An 18,793-nucleotide genomic window follows, 5' to 3' on the forward strand; every position below is an offset into this window, starting at 1 on the left:
GTTGTAGCTGGTTGAGGTGGTGTAATTTTAACTGCTTTATACTATCGGACAATTAAAGATGACTATATGTTTTGAATGTAAAAATCCTAATCTGCAAAGGAACTATATGTATAGCTGTTAGATAAATGTGGTACAGCACAAAGTACATGTACTTCTCTTCAAAATGTCCTTAAGAACAGTTACATAGTATAAGTAGCCTACTTAGATTCATTCCACCTAGAGTTCAGTCATTGGTGAGTTAATTGTATCATCACAGTGATTTTTCATTTTGTATGTAAATCTAAGTGGCGAGAGATAAATCTTATCCAAGTGAAATTCTGTAAAGTACTTTGTAATTTGCCCAGCAGTCTTTTCCATCAGTGCCTGAGCTGCTATGCCTGTCCAAATTACATGGTTTGCACTTCTCCTGGCCTCCCATGGTGATTACAGCCTGTTGTGGCCCCTGTGGCTTACTGAGCACTAATGGAACGCAATGCAGTCGGTGGCTTCCCTCAGACAGAAAATGCAAGATATTCTCACACATCAGACGGATTGTGCTTCAGAATAACAATCTCTTTGGAGAGGAGGATAAAAAAAAAACTATGACTCCTCTGCCTATTTGATTTCTGCTCAACAGATCCCACACTGGGGAGACTCAACAGAACAATCAACAGGCGTGCTGTCCTGCTGCATTTGACACTGACAAACTCACTTCCATTAATAGCCTCCAGATTTAATTATTTTAATTGTAGCAAGAAAGATGTATAGTCACTTACCATGCAATAACCCAGAGGAGTAATAAACAGTGCACCAATAATCTTTCTCCTCTCAGTAGTAAAAATGTGTGAGTGGATCACTGTAGATGATAGAAGGAATAATTCTGGGATGCACATCTTGTGCACTTACGTTTTGCCACATGCAGCTTCAAACAGTACGCCTTAGGACATCCACCACCAGAGTGGTATGTGGGAAAATGAGCACCCTCTACTGTACGATTAAGGTATTGTAGTGAAAAAAATCTGGGAGAGATCATTACTTAAAAATCATGTTTTATTTTGTTCCATTCTGACTCTTCTGTGTATTACATTCCCAACCAACTGTAGGGGGTCATTTTTAAAGAGGTACTGGAATAGGGAAGGAGGAAAAATATAAGTATATGCCAGTGGTGGAAGAAGTATTCAGATCCCTCGCTTAAATAAAAACACACAGTGTATAAAATACTAAATCACAACTTAGTCAAGTCTGGTCTTCATATTGTCAAAAAATCTCAAGAAAGGACCAAAACCAACAATGAACTGATCCCAGTAACAAGTGTTTCCTGTGTAGTCAAAGTCTGACATAGCTAATTCTGCTGTGTGACATATTGCTTCATCACAATGAACATGAGCACTTCAGTTTATTTTGAGTCAATCCCAAATACACAAATCCCGCTGCCATAAATACTAGCACACCAAATCCACCGCTGAAAATAGTCTCCAAAGAACACACTGTTTGAGATACATTTGCCAGAAACTACAGTACCCAGATGGTTTAGGAAATTACTTTGGCTTTTTCATATAAAGACAAAGGGATATACTTATGACCAGTTTTTACAGATTTAGTATTGTAACAGAAAAGCACATTGTTATTTTGGTCTTTTTATTGGATTTGTTAACATTCATCTGTCTGTCTGTCTGTCTGTCTGTCTGTCTACTATTTATCTGTCTGTCTGTCTGTCTGTCTGTCTGTCTGTCTGTCTATTGATCTATCTACTATATATCTATCTGTCTGTCTGTCTGTCTGTCTGTCTGTCTGTCTATCTGTCTGTCTATTGATCTATCTACTATATATCTTATATAGTTTGGTTACAGTTTTTCTCCATTGGTTTGGCTCATTTCTCGAAACAGAAATTACATTCTCAAAACTCTAAGATCATTTGGCAAAACAGTCAGTTCAGCACAACACCATAGCTCACTTGCAAAAGTGCATATCTCTCCCAAAACAGTTCACTCGTGTCAAAACTAAATTTCTTTCTCATATAAATAGTCAGTACCTTCAAAATGCATCGTCCCTTTGGCATTGTGTGAGCACTGGAAGTCAAAATGTTTAGATGTTTTGTCACTATGGCAGAGGACCATATCCCTCATGTCCACCTCTCAGTCTTAGCCCAGTCCTTCATTCACAATGGTTACTGTACTAGCTTTTTTTGTCAAGCTAACAGAATACAATTGTGTATAAAACTGAAAAAATAAAAAAACAGGATTTTAGGGTAAGAGTAGCCTCTAAGGTTTGACATCACACATTGCACTCACACTGCCAAGGAAAGGTAGCCATTTTTATTCACACACATAAAGTAATCTCCATATCAGAGTAAAAAGAAAATGTATAAAGCATAATATACTGTTATATAAATACATAAACAAAAACAAGGAAAATTATATGTAGCCTACAGTGCTGTAAATAAATACAGTATATGGTATTCATGGTATTATGCTGATATGATTATGTTGACTAATTTTGACGATTGAACAGACTATTGTGCATGTGATGACTTATAGAATGAAATGGAAATTGTGCTAAATGTAGGCTAACTGTACTTAATCATTTGCAAAGATGTAGTAATACATTTGCAATGTGATGAAATCAATGAGAAATACAATTCTGTTGTGAACAATTGTCAAGTGGTTTGGAGGTTTGTCCATGTTGTTTTGAGAATGTAATTTCTGTTTCAAGAAATGAGCCAAACCAATGCAGAAAAACTGTAATAAATCTATAGCAATACATCATATTTATAAATGTATAAAAGTGTTTTATAAAAAGTATAAGATTTCCTTCAGAAATATAGTGGAATTGAAGTAAAACTCTACTTAAGTACAGTACCTAAATTAATGAAACAATCTTAGGTTTTCTTCCTTTCCCTATTGTTATTTATTCTTTCTCCCACCTTGTTCATGTGTGTGTACACACACATTCACTTGACTTTCCAAGTTCAAGGTATGGGGTTTTGGGTAGAGGGGGGTGTCAGAGTGTGTTGTGTTACATAATTGATGCTCCTGATATTACCTTACATCCTCACTGCCCTGGCTGTGCTACAAACAAAGCTTGCTCATTAACTATTCACTGGATGATTTTGAACAGAAAAATGATTCTGCAGATCCGGAGCGTGGACTGACGCTGTAACTCTCAGCCCCAGGCATCCCATTTCACACTAGTGAATAAGACATGTGCTGTCTCCACTGGTCATATTTTAACTTGACAGTAGATCCCCTTACATGTATTCAAGGGTCAGATAATGAAGTACCTGTATATACTTGACAGGGATGGTAATAGACTGTACATTTGCAACATGCTATCAATAGAGATGGTGGGGATTGTATAGGAAGCAAACAAACGCAGGCAGAGTGGTCGCCATCAGAAAACAATGATTGAACAACTATCATTTGTTGCGCCCTTTCATTAGAAGTTATCTACATTGACAACATACATTATTAAAGTCTGTCCCATTGTGCTAGGTTTTAGATGAAGACCAATGTATATAATGTTGCTATGTATAGGATGCTAAATTATCAAGTGTGTAAGAAATCATGGGTTTTAGCATTGCATGTACATGGCCAAAACAATGAATGCAAAGTACATTTTATTTATTTTCAAATAAATCATTGTAATCTATACTGTTATTATTAATAAAGAAAAAGCCACAAAGTCCATATATCTTTCAACGTACAGCATGTTTATAAAACACAAAATAGTCCCTTGGATGTTTTTATTTGACAAAAAAAAGTTCACTGAGTCAAATATATAAAAACCCGTAGCATCACTGCGGTGCCTTGCCAATGATGAGGATGCTCATGAGGAAAACCATGACGAAGAAGATCCACATGAAGAATCTATCCATCACCTTTGCGATCTTCTTCCATTCTGCCCCTTTGGCGCAAGTGGCCCTCTGCTCTCGAAAACAGTTGGCGATATATTCAACATTGCGCACCAGCTTGGTGTCCGCACCAGGGATGCCACTGCCATGGCTACAGAACACGCAGGGGCCAAAGGTAACTGTAGGGCCTTGAGGTGGAAGCTTTTTTTCATCAGGGCAGCAGGGAAGCTTTTGGTCTTCAGGATAGCAGGGGACTTTCTGATCTTCTTTACAGCAATCACCTGTAGGGATTTTACCATTAGAGCCTTCATATTTCCCGGGTCCATAGTTGGAGGGGTGGCTCCTATCTTCTCTAGTGATGTGGTGCTGCGCTTTCACTCTGGGATGGTGCTGCGGCTTGGGCGTCTGAGGTCTGGGGTATTTGTGACTCTGCCAGTCCTGTCGGCTACTGTGGCTCCCTGGTTTGCCATTTGCGTGAATGTGGTGCTGGTGACGGATGTCATCCTGGGGGAAGTGAGAAGACGAAGAAGAGGAGGAGGAGGAAGCAGAGGCACAGTTCTCGCCCACCTCATAAACAAAGAAAATCTTGGACATGTAGTCAATGATGAGGACTTTAGCCCAGTGGGGGACTGGTTTGGCCTCTGCACCACAGAAGTGGATGTTCATGATGAAGATGGTGAGAGACGTGGATGCTGTTACCATAGTCATAGTGGCAATATAGTACTTCCCTGTGTGACAGACAGGTACATAAACAGACAGGAGAGAAGTTTGCTGTTAGAACTCTCACAAAGATAGATACTTCTGACTTTTGTTATAATTCCTCAACATTTGTTTATTTTCATTTGTGGAACGCCATCACTGAATAGCTGCAATCAGAGTGAGACTATGTTCATCATGTCAGATTCACGCGTTAATATGCTAACTGCTAATTTAAACAAAACACCAAGTAAAGCTAAGGCTGCTGGAACATACATATTTGGACATAAATATCAGACAAATTAAAACTTTGACATGATTATTGTGCTATATGTAAGATAAAAGGATCACCAAAGTTATAACAACAAATATGAAGGGAAGCTTTCATTCAAACTACAAATGTCAGTCTCATGGCAGAAGTCAATTCAAGGAATCATTAGCTCATTAGGATACATTAGCTTTGGACAATTCCAGTGTCTTTACACAATCCATCCAAGAGTTGTTGAGAAACTGGACCAAAGTAGTGGGCTGACATTGCCACCCCTAGGTAAGTATAATAATCCTAAAGACGCTATAATCACATAAAACTCCTATACATGTTGGCTTGAACACAATCGTAAACAAACAAACACACTCCTATTCCTTACCTATGAGCGGCACACTCTCAGATGGAGGCATACTCTCAGCCACCATTAGCTGGAACACAGTGAGAGCCAGAAGAACCGTCACTCCGAGGGAAACCTTCTCCCCAGAGTCTGCAGGCAGGTAGAAGCCCAGAGGAGCCAAGAAAGAGATGAGGAAGCACGGGAGGAGGAGGTTGAAGATGTAAAAGGAGGAGCGGCGCTGCAGGAGCACTGTATAGGTGATGTCTGGATACGGGTCAGAGCAACAGCCGTACATGATGACATTCTTGGTGGCCGGCATCCCGTGGCACTCCCACTCCACATTTTCTACAAAGTCTGACAGATCGCCACTGTCCATGCCCATAATGATGTCTACCTGGAATTAAGAGTAATGGATGAGTAGGTGTAGAGGCGGCACGCAAGAAAATACAAATTCAGCAAAAACACACATATATGTGACCACAGAAGAACAGCTCTATATATCAAAGCAAGAATCTCAGTTACCCCCTTATTGCACATGTACAAACCTGGTTGCCATTGTAGGTCCAGGAACCAAAAGTCAGGTTACATTCCTGGCTGTCAAAGGGGAAGTAGGAGACATCCACCACACAGGAGCTCTTGGTGATGGCAGGAGCATCCCAGGTTATCTCTCCGTTGTAGCGCAGCCTCACATTGGTGTCCATCGGCCCTGAGAAGTCATCGTCCGCCCTGGAGGAGGAGAAAAGGTTGACACAAATTGTCACATGTGTTATTTGGCTAGATGGTCTATTACAGAAGTTAGCATGAGAACTGGAGATTGTTAAAAAAAAATTGTTAAAAGTGGGTTTTTTTAAGCTTTTGACACTGAATTGCCTGTTTGTTAAACACACCTTTACGCTCTAATACAGCCCCAAAAAATAAGTTCCTTCCACCCCTCTTATGTATGAATTCAAAGTTTTCTTTTTATTTGAATCCTCTATAATACATTTTTCTTAATATATTTAAATTGTACTTTGTTAACTAAAGAACTTTGTAACTCTGTAGTTGTAAAGAGTCATATAATTTAAGAAGATTATTACTGTAAAAGTATAATTATGATCTCACAATTATTCAGATTACTGAAGCACCCTTGAGTAATGTTCGTAAGGCTGCAGAAGTGGTTAGCTCCCAAGGATGTGTGTCTAATCCTCCCGCTTGCAGGAACCAGTCTTTTAAGACGATGCTGCAGTGCCACAGTGTTCCTACTCTACTACAAAGAGGTTTTGATTAAAATTGCCACACACGACCCTATGAAACAGAAAGATCCAAAATTATAGTATTGTGTGTGTGTGTGTGTGTGTGTGTGTGTTTGTGTGACGTACTGGCGTACTTGTTATAGAGGACGAGGTCAGGCCTCCACACCAGGCTGCTGGGTATGTGGATCACCTCCAGTCCGTCATAGTCCTCTTTATCCCACTTGAGGTATGCATCGTTCCACGTCTGCCTGATCCACAGGTAGGCAATCAGCACCTGGTTCCTCTCATCCTTCATCACACACACACACACACACACACACACACACACACACACACACACACACAGGTCATAATCACACAAGTGAGAACAGACACACACATACACAATGGATATATACTAACAGCAGCTTAAAGAGCGATCCTCTTGGTCTCCTCATTTCTCTGTTGCTCATTAACTCTCTATGAGCATTACGAGAGCAGATACGCTTCAGATTATCACGACAACTGAAATCCAGACCTGTCTGTCAATATCAGGTGGATGAGCAGACGTGGGTAGGTGGGGGGTGCTTTTGGTATCGCTGCCAGAGCTTCGCTGAAGCACCAAACCGAAGAAAACAAACGCTTTGAGTAATAGGACACTCCAATGCACACACTTATTTGTCGTCTGGCTCTGACTCCTGTCTTCTCAAATATGACAGACTGGTGTACCACAGAGACATTACAGTCGGTACGAGAGCTGTATCCTGCCTTCAACCACGCATGCCCAAACACACGTGCACAACCCAAGCGATAATTCACTGTGGGTTGACACAGCACTGAACCTGAACAGGAACCTGAGCCAGCCAGAGTAACAGTAGGCCCGACCTGTACAGCAGGAGGTCTGTCATTCATACACATCAGCACCTACAAACTCTTCCTTTGGTGACTGCTGTCTTTGCAATGATTAAGCGCAGGAGTGCAGTAAGACTAATTTATCAGACATTTTATGTTGATTATTGATTTGTTTATGGTTCTGTAATGAGGAATGAGCTCTTAGTAAATACTGAAAATAGTCACATATTAGGCATCAAAACAATATTCAAACATGACCTCTTTAATAAGAACTTTGTGTGCATGATGGATTCATCTGAAGCGGTGCTATAATATTGGCGAGACAATTCTACAGATATTTCACTTAATCAGTTTAGTAAAGATAATGTTTTAGTTGTGGACAGTGCTGTTGGCTGGTTTGAATAAATATGGTTTATTTTGATCACTTAAACCATACAAACAGTGCATATAATAAACATTTAAGAATTTAGAGGGATCTTGCTGATGAGCTTGTACCCACCATGTCTTTGATCTGGGAGAGGGTGATCTGTAAGGTGACGTTGAGGGCTCTGTCTGTGTCCTCCACAGGCCGCAGGGCGCTGGAATAATTTTCCATCAAATCATTCAGAAGTTTCTGGGCATAGTGACCCTCCGCTGAGTGAGCCACTGTACGGGGAAAGACGTGATCATCAGTCATTTTGAAGTTTTTGACAAACCGACTGTTGTGCTTTCAGTGTGGTTTTATTTACCAGAACTTTTGAGATAATTCTACAAATGTGGAGACCATGAACAACCCACTTGGTTAAACAGTATTATTTTTCCTTTACATTGTTTGAAATGATGCATTTCAGTTAGTCTTAAAACAGTTATGATTGTTTATTATTTCATTTTCTTAATTCCATTCTTGTTTAGGACATAAATGCTATGCATTTGTTTTTAATTTGTATTAGGATAAAGGATTGTAGTTATAATTAGTTCCTTTTTGTTGAACCATTACAATCCCCCTCTATGGAGGTCCAAGTCCATGGAGTTTAGGGCTTTATAAAAAAAAAATTTCATACATTCTCAAACAAATGTGTTTGCCTTCAAAATATTCTTTAAATTGTTTGGTGTATTGGACTGAAAGCCAACATTTTACATCAATGTGACTGCTCTTTACCTGAAAGGCACCGCGGTTTGTGCGTAATTACGCGCACAGCAATGTTGACCGATAAACCTCGGCGGTTTCTGTCTTAACCAAAGGAAAAGCATGTATGCACAAGTTTAAACCAGCACAACGTCTTTAACTCAGTAACAACTGCACACAGACGTTTCATTTGCCTGCATGCAGGAGCGTCTGACTCACCTTCAGGAAGCAGCATCGCCAGACAGATTATTGGAATCATCTTGAGCATTTCTGAACACCCCAAGGATAAATAAAAGTTAACTGCGACCAGAAATCTAACGGTCCTTTAGTTTCTTCCCCTAACAGGCCTACATGATGCCCGTTCAACCCCAGTTGAACTCAGGTGCAGATAGCAGGACACCGTTTCATCTGGACGTCCTCGCGGTCAAGCCAGCTCTTACCGCTTGGCAGGAGAGGCAGCATGTCTGCTGACTGAGACAGGGAATAAAACTCCAGCTATCACATAGCCGCAGCAGCAGACAGAGAGAAACAGGATGCCCACGAATCATCGCCTCACCACACACTGGGCTATTCACCTGTCAATCAAACGCCTGCTGCCCACCTGGCTGCACGCTTCCTCCGACGACATATGGAGGACACACGACGGGAAAATCATCATACAAACCATAAAACTTCATATTATGGAAGTTCTTTAGATGTGGAAAGAAATTATTAGTAATAACTCTAGTCATGACGGCAATTGTAAAGTGACGGCAAAGCTGTCTGCAAGTTGTCTTCTCTACTTTAAAAGTTGCAAATAATTAAATAAATAAAAATTGTTTTTGTTTACAGTTAAATCTGAATGCCAGTCATATGTTCTGCTGAAGATACTGATGCACCGCAGGAAGTACAGGTCAGTCAGGGCCAGTCAGAAAAAAAACATGAGGTAAACATCAGATATGAATGAAAAAGCACATTCATTTTATTCAAAAGAAATAACACAATTTTAATTTATTTTTTAATTTTAATTAATTATACGCCTATATATACCTTAGGGATTTTACACTATTGATCAGAGAAACTCAGCTAGGCCTATTTAAAACATTTAGATTCTCTAGGCCCTCCAGTGGGAGTTGTAGACAAAACTCATTAATAAAAGGTCGTAGATCTCTTTCTTAACAAAGATATTATGCCATCTGCAATTCGAGATGTATCCTCTATTGTTTAAATGGGGCAGGTTTAAATGCTATGGGGGCTTTTTGCAGACAGATGGGAGTCAAACATCGCAGGAGGGTTTATGGATTCATTAAAGTACTAGCTAAACATTAAAAATAATAATAATAATAATAATACATACTGCCCTACAGCAGTACTATAAAAATGTTAATCTAAACGGACAAAACCACACAAAAGTAAATTCAATTTAGGAGCAGTATTGCCATAATAAAGGTTTTTTTCCCTAAAAGGCCATAACCTCACCGTTACATCACAGATGAAATAATTCCCAACAGCAATACTGTGTGAGTCATTTCTATTTTCCAATGTGTCCAAAAATCAAAATGAATCTATTGTGGCATGACTGGAAACGTGTATCCAGGGAGATATGCTGTGGAGGAGTCAGTACTATAGAACCTTTAAAACTTTAATAATCAAGCAACTTAATTTGTTTTGAGCGTGTTTTAACAGCGCAGAGAAGTCACTATCTCAGTGGCATTAGATAAGCCAGGAAGTGTGCTCTTTTTTTCCCCCATGTATTCAGCTCTATGTCGAACAGTCCTCCGCGCTGGGATGCTTGGAGGAGTTCCAGATGGTAGATATACTAGAGAGATATGCCAGCATCCAGTGGAAGGATACTAAATGAGCTTTTGTCACTCGGGATGCCTGGGAAACCTGAGGCTGGTTTAGCGTGCAGCAGGTGCACTGCTGTAAAGTTAAATGCACTCTGATATTGTCACTGACATCCCTTGATGGAGCTACAGCACACACTGCTGTTGATGAGGACACATAAACTCATCAGTGGCGTCTTTTCTCCTGTTTTGGTGCGAGTATGCGGTGTTCAGATTACTGCCAGGGTTTCTTGGAGAGGTTCGACATGGCACAACATGCTACCAAGCAGGCCATCTGTTGTTGTGCTCATCCTCACTGTGCCCACTATCTAAAGGTGATCTGAACATTTTAAGTGCCTGTATCACTTCCTCACTGAGGTTCTAAATGCACAAAAAAAAAGAGTGCTTGCACAACCTTACGCAACTGCAGTGCAATGCTACTGTACAAGTCCAAAGTACAAATGTACAGAAGGGCAAACTCCCAGTATATACATAATCCAATCGTCTGTTCTTCTGCATGCACATTCTTCATCTAAATTGGCTTGCCAGCTCTGTTTGCACTGGCAAGGTTACTCCCTGTAGGTTTAATTTCAGTTGGTCCTGTAAATCTAGTGTCTCACCCTAGTTTTTATTCAAATTAATGCACAGTCAAACAGGCTTATACATACAAGTCTAGGGTTTTCACAGCTTTTTAAGATTTAAATTCAAGCACTTTTCTAGGTACCTAAACCAAACATTTCCAGCCTTGAAGTCTTTATCATCATCTAAATTGTTACTAAATCCAATTGTGAAAGATGCGTAGTTTACAGTATTCCTTTACACCCACAGCAATCAAAGTATATTGTTACTTTGTTTATTTTATGAGCCGTTCTTATTAATGCTGTATGTTTTGATCATTAGTATTTAATGCTTGCTAATTTACAGAGGGATTAACAGAGGATTTATCTACCCATGAACGGTGAGTGAACAAGCCAGGCAAACAAATATGATGAGGGGATTGTTTTATTTCAATTAAAACATTTTTGGTTTAGAGGAGATTTTATGAATTTAAGCATATTCCCAACAAGGTTTGAAATATTTTCCCTCAGTGTCCCAGAATTGTCCTAAATTGTACTTTCGGCTGTCCCAGACTTAACAATTGTCCCAAACTGAAGTTCCTTATTTTCCATTCTACATAATAACTATAATTGAATAACTCTCCCATCTCCCATTATTTCATTGAGTAACTAAGGGCGGCTGTGGCTCAGAGGCAGAGCGGGTCGTTCCTTAATCGGAAGGTTGTGGGTTCGATCCCCGGCTCCTGGTGCCACATGTCGAAGTATCCTTGAGCAAGATACTGAACCCCGAATTGCTCCCGATGCCGTGCATCGGTGTGTGAGTGTGTATGAATGTTAGTTTCTGTTCGATGGACTTTGCCATCGCTGAGTGAATGTGTGTGAAAGGGTGAATGTGGCACGTAGTGTAAAAGCGCTTTGAGTGGTCGGAAGACTAGAAAGGCGCTGTACAGGTCCATTTACCATTTAACTCTGGTCTGCCATGGAAGTTCTGCTAGTTGTTCCTTCCACTTTTATCTGAATAAAACCTTTTTCCTGGGGGTTTGGCCACAATCTGTTTCCATTAGTCTTCTAGTCATTGGTTGAGTTGCTGTTCCTTGTTTAACTGATCGATAAATGCATCACTGCAAACTGCAGTACAAATGCAAACCTGTTTCTGATTGTTATACGGCAATACGTTCCATACACAAACTCACTATAGGGGAATTGTATATTTGAAGTAAAAAAATAAATTAATTAATTAAAATTTACAAAGCTCCAGAGATCCAGAGAGAAAGAGTGAGAGAGGTCAAATGTTCCCCATACGCCACACCGACTGACTGCACAAGAGGAGAGAGACCCTGCTGCTGTTGGTAGTAGACTGCAGCAGAGAGCACCACGCATGGGAATGAATTACAATATACTTAAGATATATTTCACCCCTTTTCCATCATAGTCTGAATAAGTCGCAAAATTTGCCGCTAGTTGCTTTTTACAAAAAGTCGCGAAGACGGTCAGAGAAGTTGCTACACCTAGTGAGAGAATTTTCTGGTCTCTCTTTGACTGCAACGGTTAAAATTAAGCATTTTCCAAACTTTCAAGACTTTTCAAGACTGATCAAACCCTGCATATTGAATTGTAAATACTAACAAGCATAAGCAGTTTCTCTATTTATCAATATTGTGACTGAGTTTAAGCTAGCTGCGATATACGGACAGAATGTCACATTGTTGTCAGGTAGTTTTTTGTTGTTGCTTGCTTCCTAGACAGTGGGAAATTATTCCAGTAGAGAATAATCACACAACGCTGCAAAGACACATCAATAAAAGGACAGAGTGCGGATTAATTTACACAGACTTTAATATCTTTATTTACAGATTAATCATTTTGACATATTTATCTGTTGGCGTAGTTAAGATGATGCAATATTTTTCAAACTCGTTTTTGAACTATTTCCATCCAGACTTGGTGACAAGTTGTGTTACAGCTGAACATGTTTTTTTTTTTGTTTGTTTGTTTGTTTTGTGTTCTTTCAGTTTAAAAACAAGAATCCAAATGTATTCCTGCAGGAGGCCAAAACCAAATAAAAGTTTTAAAAAATGTGGGGGACAGGTGAAGTAAGCCATGTCAAGAACAAGTGTGGGGATTGGGTGCTGGGGTTTGCTGCTTTGGGCTCGTCAGACAGTTGAAGAGGGGGAAACGTGGCATGAGAATGAGTATGGCTACTGTGTGAACACCTCAGTGACACTTGATAAGCTGGTTTCCAGAACAGGGAATAAGACTCTTCCAATTACGGGTGAATAACTCCATATTTTCTATCTGATGCACTACATTTACTAAAGTGAAAGATGTTCCCCAAAAAATCCCCAGTGATGGAACAAGATAATGATTCAGAAGAGTCCAGAAATGTCTATTTACTACTCATTTTAGAGTACCCCCAAAATACTGAGTGTTTATTGTATAAGGATGAGTGAACATAGTGATGTTGGACACAGCACAAGAACATTTTATAAGAGATATCAATTTAAAAATGTGGTATATCTAGGACTCAATCCCTGTTTAGAAAAGCAGCCCAACAGTGTGTACAAATCATAACCATGTTCAAAAGAGCCTCCTAGAACGGCTCAACTCTCTCCTACAAAAAGGTTTTCACAAATGAAAGTAAATGCACTGCATAGGCAAGGATAAGCCACAGCCGCTTCTTGGACACAGCCAGGAGAGCTGGGAGACTGGTGGGCGTGGGCGGGGTCTTAAGTCTGGCATTTGCTTCAAAAGGGGGGGGGATGTGGTTGAACTTCTGATTGTAGCACGGAGTGGAATGTTGAATGGATTTAAAGAAACCAGAGATAAGAGCTCACAGAGCGAACTGGAGTGCGGTACAGCAGAGGTGATGAGCGCGGAGGACAAGATGCCACACAGAGGGGGATAAAGGAGGGAGAGGGGTGGAGAAGAAGGGAAGCGTGGAGGTGAGGAGTCCACTGCGAAACAGAGTGCAACAGGGGAAAAAGACGCCTTGAGACAGCAGGAATTTGGAGGAGAGAGGGTGTGACTGTGTGAGGAGGAGAGATAGGGATCAAGAGGAAGATGAAGAGGGTGTCAAGATTCAGTTACTGAGCAGTAGCTCTGTCGCTGTCTCCACGTCCCAGGATTTCGACGACAACGCCACTATTACTGCATTCTGGGAAGAGAAACAAAAACCATTCAGAGAGCATTCAGTTCAACTTTGCAGCAGAATTCAGCAGTGCAATGCACAGTAGTGCAGGAGGAAGAGAGTCTTACTTTTTCAAAGCCCATGGCACAGAGTTTGTCTATTTTGCGTGTGTACTCCGGACTGGAGACGGGAGCGCCTGCATAGACATGAGACCAGAGCCTCGCTGTCTGTTTGAACATCTCTGGGTTCTGCTTGTACTGTGTGATGAACAAATGTGGAAAAACAACAGCAGGTTTGTGTGAAAGGGGTTCAGCATACCACTGTCAACAGCTAAAACATGGTGCTTTTCTACTTAGTTTAGATCCCCCAGCACATATGTGTCTTCAAGCAGAACAGTAGAGGACTTAAGAACCATCTATAAAATATTTTGTAAATGTTGCTCCACAACAGACTGCCAATAAAATAATTCACAGCACATTTTAAAGCTGCTGAGACATTCGGAGCCAGAGGAACAAGTAGAGCTGCAACCAGTGTTCTGTTTCTACGCTGTGTTTGCATTTCTTTAAATGTAATGCAGATTTCCAATCATCATAAATTGTTAGTATTTAAACTGTAACGTAAATAAAAAAGAAATAAATGACAGCTTTGTCTCAGGTTTTGGACTCAACAACTCACTTCGAAGTGTCAGAATAACCACATAATGTTAATGCAGTGTTTTCAATGCAGCTATAAAAAGAATTTTAAAAAGGTCCGACATCTTCCAACCCACCCTGAACCGCCTCAGGTTTCTTCACCATTTTGGGGCCTCTGACCAACTGCTTAACATTCAATAATGTAAACTGGGTTTAAAAATATCACCGGACAGCTACAAAACAAAAACCATCTTGTACTGTACTAAATATTATCTAACCTTATTTCATTCCTTCAAGTATGTTTCATTGGGATGTGGGTTGGTAAGCGATAGATGACTGTTACTACACTAGGGATTGGTGATAGTAGGTAGGTGTTATAATGTGTTCAGTAGAGTAGGGCAAACAGCTTACTGCCTAAATACATTTCTCAACAGTTTCCCTTTACTAGTATTGCACTGATTGCTTAACATGCAACAATTAACTGATGTGCAACACAGAAAAAGCATAACACATCCACCTATATAAGAGCATGTAGAGTAACAATCCAGGGCAACACACAGGTGAACCTGACATAAACGTCTAAACAAAAACTTCATGACAATTAACATCAGAGTTGCATTAAAGAAACCTAACAGTATAGAAATTAGATAACGGTTACTAAGGATCATCCTTTAATGTCCAACTAGTTTTTGTCCAAACCCATTCACAGGATTTTGATACATCCTGCTGACAGGGGCAGATGTGTGAGGGTTAGGTCCCTGTCATACAGTCCATGTACTTCCTATTGTCAACTTATGGCAAACATGTCTTGAGGTAGAAAAAGCAAAAGGACCTTCCTGCTCTAATCACTCGTTCACAGCAGCCTGGGGCAACAACTTTGGAATACATTTATTTTTTTTGTCAATAAATCATAAAAATCCACATCACAATATCATTGAACCCCAGGTGACTTAATCAAACATCTTATTTTGCGCGACCAACAGTTCAAAACCCAACGATATTCCATTTACTATAATGTAAGACCAAGAAAGGGAAGCAGGCAACATCTCACATTTGAGAACTCGGAACTAACAAATTTGGGGAACTTCTGCCTGGAAAATGCCTTAAAAAAAATTAGTTGATTATCAGAATAGTTGCAGATTAATTTTGTGTCGATCGACAAATCAATTAATTGAACCAGCTCTATAGCAGTCTATGAACAAGCTCCATTCACTAGCTGGAAGTAGTAAATAGTTGGCCTTGGCAGGTGCAACAGTAGCATTGCATCATACTGACACCAATTAACACAATATTTTTGACCAATTCTTCCACTGAGGTGACATTATTTTGGGTCCAAGGAACAATCATTAGCAGTGTGGACATGTCCAAGCAACTGGAGGATTTTTCTACTCAGTCAAACACAGAGGTCCCCAACCGTACCAGGGTTACATTAACAGGACATCACTCTAAATGCTAAGGTTATGAGAGTTATTAAACTGTCATAATAAGTTGGGAACTGCTTGTGTAATCAGTTCAGAAAATTGTATCATATAACTGTAACTGAAGCCGTTACAACAAGGAAGCATTCGAGCTGTATCACAATCACAACAGAATTCCTTGAAGATATTTAGTGTCAGATGGCGGTAAAACAGTTATCCATATCCATATGTTGCTCTGCTTGAAAAATTAGACACAAATCAAAAACATAAAACAGACATGCAAAACCCACCTGATTGGCTACCACTGCGTCCTGTGGATCATCTGGTTCTGCGGCTGCCAGTAAGGCTTGTAGTGACAGGAGGACCGTCCTCAGTGTCATAGCTGCTGCCCTGAAAGAACATACAGGTGACCGTTCAGTGCAACGCCAAAATGACGTCAACTTTACTCCGACAGCGTTACCTCAAAGGTTTCTACTGTTGCATAAGAGCAGTGGAGGTATCTTTTTAACACTCAACATGACACTGGACCAATTAGTTAAAATACCTTTGGCGTAAATATGCCTGCACACTTATTGTTTATAAAAACTGGGATTAATGATAACAACAACTGCTTTCCACATCACCAGGCTCACTCACCTATTTAACTTTGTTGTACCTATGTTTTATATTGTATTGTAATAAGGTTAGAGTTTGTATCAATGCATATTGGTGGTATGTGCACAGCTTTAAAGTTGGCATTAGAACAGTAACTTAGCAATGGCTCTGGCTGTGGTAGGGAAAACACTTACACTACTAGGAAAGTATTTCATGATGGATGTATGATGGATGAAGAATGTCAGGAATGCTGGCGCACAGTCACTCACCACTGGTCTTTGAGAATGTCCAGACATATTGCACCTGTGACTGAGCTGATGTTGGGATGCCAGATCTTTGTGATAAACCGCACCTGAGAGATTAATTGAAAACGAGACAAAGAAAATCATTTGCAGATTTGCACGGTGATGGCAAATTTCTTTAGGAAATATCCAGAAAGAACAGCAGCAACAACAGTAATTAATCCCTACCTTGGGTGGATTGAATGGATACGTCTCTGGAATTTTAATTTCTAGTTGATATCTACCCCCTGGAAGAAATGAGAGGTATAATAATTATTTAAGACTTGTGTGTCAAGCATGCAATAATAAAAAAAAAAAAAAAGAGTGGTTGTTAAGAGGCAAGATGTTTAATCTACATTATTAAAAGGGGTTAAATAGTTAGTTGGTTAGTCATTGTCAGTGACTCCTGTGATCACACAACGACACTGTGCAACCATGCATACAAGTTAGTGTGTCTAAATGAGCCCCTCACCTTCATATGGTGTGTCAGGTGGCCCTGCTATCTCCCCCTTAAGTTCTGTGAAGTTCTCATCCACCAGATCCACCTTTATCTGGTTTTTGCTCGTCTGAAAAGAGTGAAAAAGGGCAAAAAGAAGCATTTTGACTTCAGCAGACTGAAAAGTGTTAAGCTAGCTTGCTGTCAAACTCAAACATGCCAATGCAGCATAAGTTGACACCCCCCCAACCCCAACCCAAACCCACCCAACCCTCTCCTCCTCCTCCTCCTCCTCCTCACACCGCAGCATTAGCCAAAGTTGACCTCAACTTGTTGCACACGTTTTACAGATCTACATACAATGAGGTGCTTTAACGTGAAAGGTGAGACGAATGTAAGCAGATGCAGGAGGACGAGAGTGAGTGCAAACCCCTCCAGCACTCACACACACACACACACACACACACACACACACACACACACACACACATCACTCTTTGCTAACACAGCTAGCATGGTCACCATAGCAGGGCATGGTAAACGAGCCAGTTACGTTAGCAATGTGAACTCGAGGTTTTCCGGCGATGCTCCCTAAAACCTGATATAAAGAAAACAAACAACAACAGCAACGTCCTTGGCTTTAACTACCCCCTCCTCTATAGTGACACACGGACAGCTAGCGTTAGCAGCTACTGGTGAAAGCCGGATGCAGCGCCGTGTCTGACACAGTTAGCTACAAGCTAACAGCTAACAGCTAACAGCTAGGTGATTAGAAAGCTGACAGCTGAGCAGCGACGCGTCATTCAGATTCAACCCTGCTAGTCAAAGAAAAGGTGGAAAAACAAAACACACACAAAAGAGAAAAAAAAGGGGGAGTGGGGTGAGGAGGAGGAGGAGGAGGAGGAGGAGGAGGAGGAGGACAGTAACATTAGCTAGCAAAACGTGACAACCAACCTCTTCGCTTTTGAGCACCTCCTTGAATTCCCGTTTTATCCTCTGTACTGCGATGTTGGCCATGGTTTCCCCCGTGTTTCCCGTCCGGTTGGGGCCTCGCCGCCGTCCGACCTCACTGACGTTAAGCTAGCTCGCTCTGTCTCTACAGTAGCTCTCTCTGCACACTTTTTTTTTTTTTTTGTCTTTTGTTTTTGTTTGTGTGTGTGTGTGTGTGTGTGTGTGTGTGTGTGTGTGTGGATACAACCTCAAAAATTAACAGCTGCAACGTTGTTCACCGCCAGTGTCGTCAGTCCCTGGTTGCCAATGTGGTTGGTATAAATCGCCCCTCAAAAAAAAAAAAAACAAACCCAGCTCAGCGTGTATCTATCATCTCAAATGTGTAACCACACAATGGTTGGTGCTACTGAAAACATTTTAATACCAAACTGCATGCAGTCTGGAGGAGAGGAGGTCATGTGATCTGTATTGCCATCCCGAGCGCCTTCTCCCATTGGCTGCTCGGTTCGTGATGAATTTATTTATTCCAATTATTATTATTATTATTATTGTTGTTGTTGTTGTTGTTGTTAAAATCTTTTAAAACCTTATAATGTGCATATGAATTGTATATATATTGAAAATAAAATAAGGTCAGTGTGTCGTTTTAAATCAGATTTTAATGCATCTTAGAACAAACCTGGAGAGTAAACAG

General features: G+C 40.5%; 2 protein-coding genes across 2 annotated transcripts; both read right to left on the reverse strand.

Annotated features, from left to right (window-relative positions):
* Positions 1–1,876: 1,876 nt before the first annotated feature.
* On the reverse strand, positions 1,877–8,782 carry LOC127374441 (neuronal acetylcholine receptor subunit alpha-9-II). Its single transcript, XM_051419728.1, has 6 exons — positions 8,518–8,782; positions 7,693–7,838; positions 6,497–6,651; positions 5,676–5,856; positions 5,173–5,524; positions 1,877–4,557 (listed from the first exon to the last, which is right to left on the reverse strand). The coding sequence occupies exons 1-6, from the start codon at positions 8,564–8,566 to the stop codon at positions 3,773–3,775; spliced, it is 1,668 nt and encodes a 555-aa protein (XP_051275688.1). The 5' UTR covers positions 8,567–8,782; the 3' UTR covers positions 1,877–3,772.
* A 3,696-nt stretch (positions 8,783–12,478) lies between these two features.
* ube2ka (ubiquitin-conjugating enzyme E2Ka (UBC1 homolog, yeast)) lies at positions 12,479–18,537 on the reverse strand. The gene is made up of 7 exons (XM_051419650.1): positions 18,103–18,537; positions 17,185–17,278; positions 16,902–16,960; positions 16,701–16,783; positions 16,128–16,227; positions 13,916–14,044; positions 12,479–13,814 (listed from the first exon to the last, which is right to left on the reverse strand). Exons 1-7 carry the CDS (start codon positions 18,163–18,165, stop codon positions 13,740–13,742), a joined length of 603 nt encoding a protein of 200 aa, XP_051275610.1. The 5' UTR covers positions 18,166–18,537; the 3' UTR covers positions 12,479–13,739.
* Positions 18,538–18,793: the final 256 nt, after the last annotated feature.

The sequence above is a fragment of the Dicentrarchus labrax genome, unplaced genomic scaffold, assembly GCF_905237075.1.
Source record: "Dicentrarchus labrax unplaced genomic scaffold, dlabrax2021, whole genome shotgun sequence".
In the NCBI taxonomy this organism is placed as follows: domain Eukaryota; kingdom Metazoa; phylum Chordata; class Actinopteri; family Moronidae; genus Dicentrarchus; species Dicentrarchus labrax.

What these genes read in the sequence shown, in the direction of transcription:
- LOC127374441 (XM_051419728.1), bottom strand. Translation starts at nt 8,566, where the DNA reads ATGCTCAAGATGATTCCAATAATCTGTCTGGCGATGCTGCTTCCTGAA. An exon ending in GGACCTACAATGGCAACCAG is followed by an intron (nt 5,525 to 5,675) that starts GTTTGTACATGT and finishes TCTTAATTCCAG; the next exon opens with GTAGACATCATTATGGGCAT. An exon ending in TGAGAGTGTGCCGCTCATAG is followed by an intron (nt 4,558 to 5,172) that starts GTAAGGAATAGG and finishes TCTGTCACACAG; the next exon opens with GGAAGTACTATATTGCCACT.
- ube2ka (XM_051419650.1), bottom strand. Translation starts at nt 18,165, where the DNA reads ATGGCCAACATCGCAGTACAGAGGATAAAACGGGAATTCAAGGAGGTG. An exon ending in AGGTGCTCAAAAGCGAAGAG is followed by an intron (nt 17,279 to 18,102) that starts GTTGGTTGTCAC and finishes CACTCTTTTCAG; the next exon opens with ACGAGCAAAAACCAGATAAA. An exon ending in GACATTCTCAAAGACCAGTG is followed by an intron (nt 16,228 to 16,700) that starts GTGAGTGACTGT and finishes ATGTTCTTTCAG; the next exon opens with GGCAGCAGCTATGACACTGA.